Source organism: Rattus norvegicus, chromosome 6 (assembly GCF_021556685.1).
Source record: "Rattus norvegicus strain SHRSP/BbbUtx chromosome 6, alternate assembly SHRSP_T2T, whole genome shotgun sequence".
NCBI classification, from domain to species: Eukaryota; Metazoa; Chordata; class Mammalia; order Rodentia; family Muridae; genus Rattus; species Rattus norvegicus.
The window spans coordinates 40,159,410-40,160,849 of record NC_141539.1 but is presented as its reverse complement, the minus strand read 5'-3'; the positions used below and the strand labels follow the sequence as shown (position 1 = coordinate 40,160,849).

Here is a 1,440-nt window from a genome sequence, read left to right as displayed (position 1 = left end):
TTGTTTTCTTTGGCTCCCCCATTAATGAGTTCCACAGGACAATGCTAAGCCTGGTTATGCAGCCTTAATTGGTTTAGTTACAACAAGATAATTCCTTTTTTCTTCTCTTGGAGGCTGTTCTGTTTAAAGACATTTTAGCTGGGAGATGCTAATTATCAACGAGGAGAAAGTGACACCCGAGGAGTTCATTTTCCATCTCGGTCCTTGGTTCTTCCTTTGAACTCTCTCCACCAGGGGCCTCTTTTCCCACTTTGTCCCCGATCCCCCACCATCATAAAAGAAAGCTGGGCTCTGGCCAGGGAAGCAGAACTTTCTTTCACATTTGCCAAGGAGTCCTTGTACTGCTGCCTCGGGAGTATGGACAACCTGGGTGAAACCTTCCTCAGCCTGGAGGATGGCCTGGACTCTTCTGACACCACTGGCTTGCTGGCCTCCTGGGACTGGAAAAGCAGAGCCAGGCCCTTGGAGCTGATCCAGGCGTCCCCTACTCAAAGCCTCTCCCCAGTTCCTTCTCTAGAGTCCTACTCTGAGGTTGCACTGCCCTGTGGGCACAGTGGGGCCAGCACTGGAGGCAGCGATGGCTACAGCAGTCACGAGGCTGGCGGTCTAGTAGAGCTGGATTATAGCATGTTGGCTTTCCAACCGTCCTATATACACGCTGCTGGTGGTCTCAAAGGCCAGAAAGGTAGCAAAGTCAAGATGTCTGTCCAGCGGAGACGAAAGGCCAGCGAGAGAGAGAAACTCAGGATGCGGACCTTAGCTGATGCCCTCCACACGCTCCGGAATTACCTGCCCCCTGTCTACAGCCAGAGAGGCCAGCCGCTCACCAAGATCCAGACACTCAAGTACACCATCAAGTACATCAGGGAACTCACAGACCTCCTCAACGGCGGGAGAGAGCCCAGGCCACAGAGCGTGTGAGTTGTGCTCCTTGGAGAACCCCACCAGTTCCAGACCTATGGATAGGCAGAGGAGGCGTTCTGAAGCCCCCCGAACCTGTTGTCTCACAGGACAATAGCACAGAGTTATCTGTGGACACTTAGTGTGACCATCTTGTGATCCTAGTGGGACTTCAGTCTGCCCTGTTGGAGCTGCCAGGACATTCACCTGCCAGGCAAGCAGGACACTTCCAGAGAGTCTCATCATGTCTCCAGTGACTCAGCTTTTGCAAAGAGACAGATTATTTTGCCCCGTGTCTTTTGAAGGTATTTTAAAAAAAGGGTCAATATGGTTCAAATACACCCTTTTTGACAATGTTAAATACATACAGTTATGTTCTCCTACCATTTTGGTGTTGGGAGTTTTCTTTCTGTTGGATTTAAACTTGTATTTTGTGCAGGATCCAATGTGACATTTGGATTCTTATTTAGAAAGATTGTGTCAAGTGAGGAGTTAATGCTTTCTCAGTTCTCTCTCCTTCTTTCCCTCTCTCTACTCCTC

General features: G+C 49.7%; 1 protein-coding gene across 1 annotated transcript; it reads left to right on the top strand.

Moving 5' to 3' along the window:
- Positions 1-339: 339 nt before the first annotated feature.
- On the top strand, positions 340-980 carry Msgn1 (mesogenin 1). Its single transcript, NM_001109551.1, has one exon. The coding sequence runs from the start codon at positions 358-360 to the stop codon at positions 919-921; it is 564 nt and encodes a 187-aa protein (NP_001103021.1). The 5' UTR covers positions 340-357; the 3' UTR covers positions 922-980.
- The last annotated feature ends 460 nt before the right edge of the window (positions 981-1,440 follow it).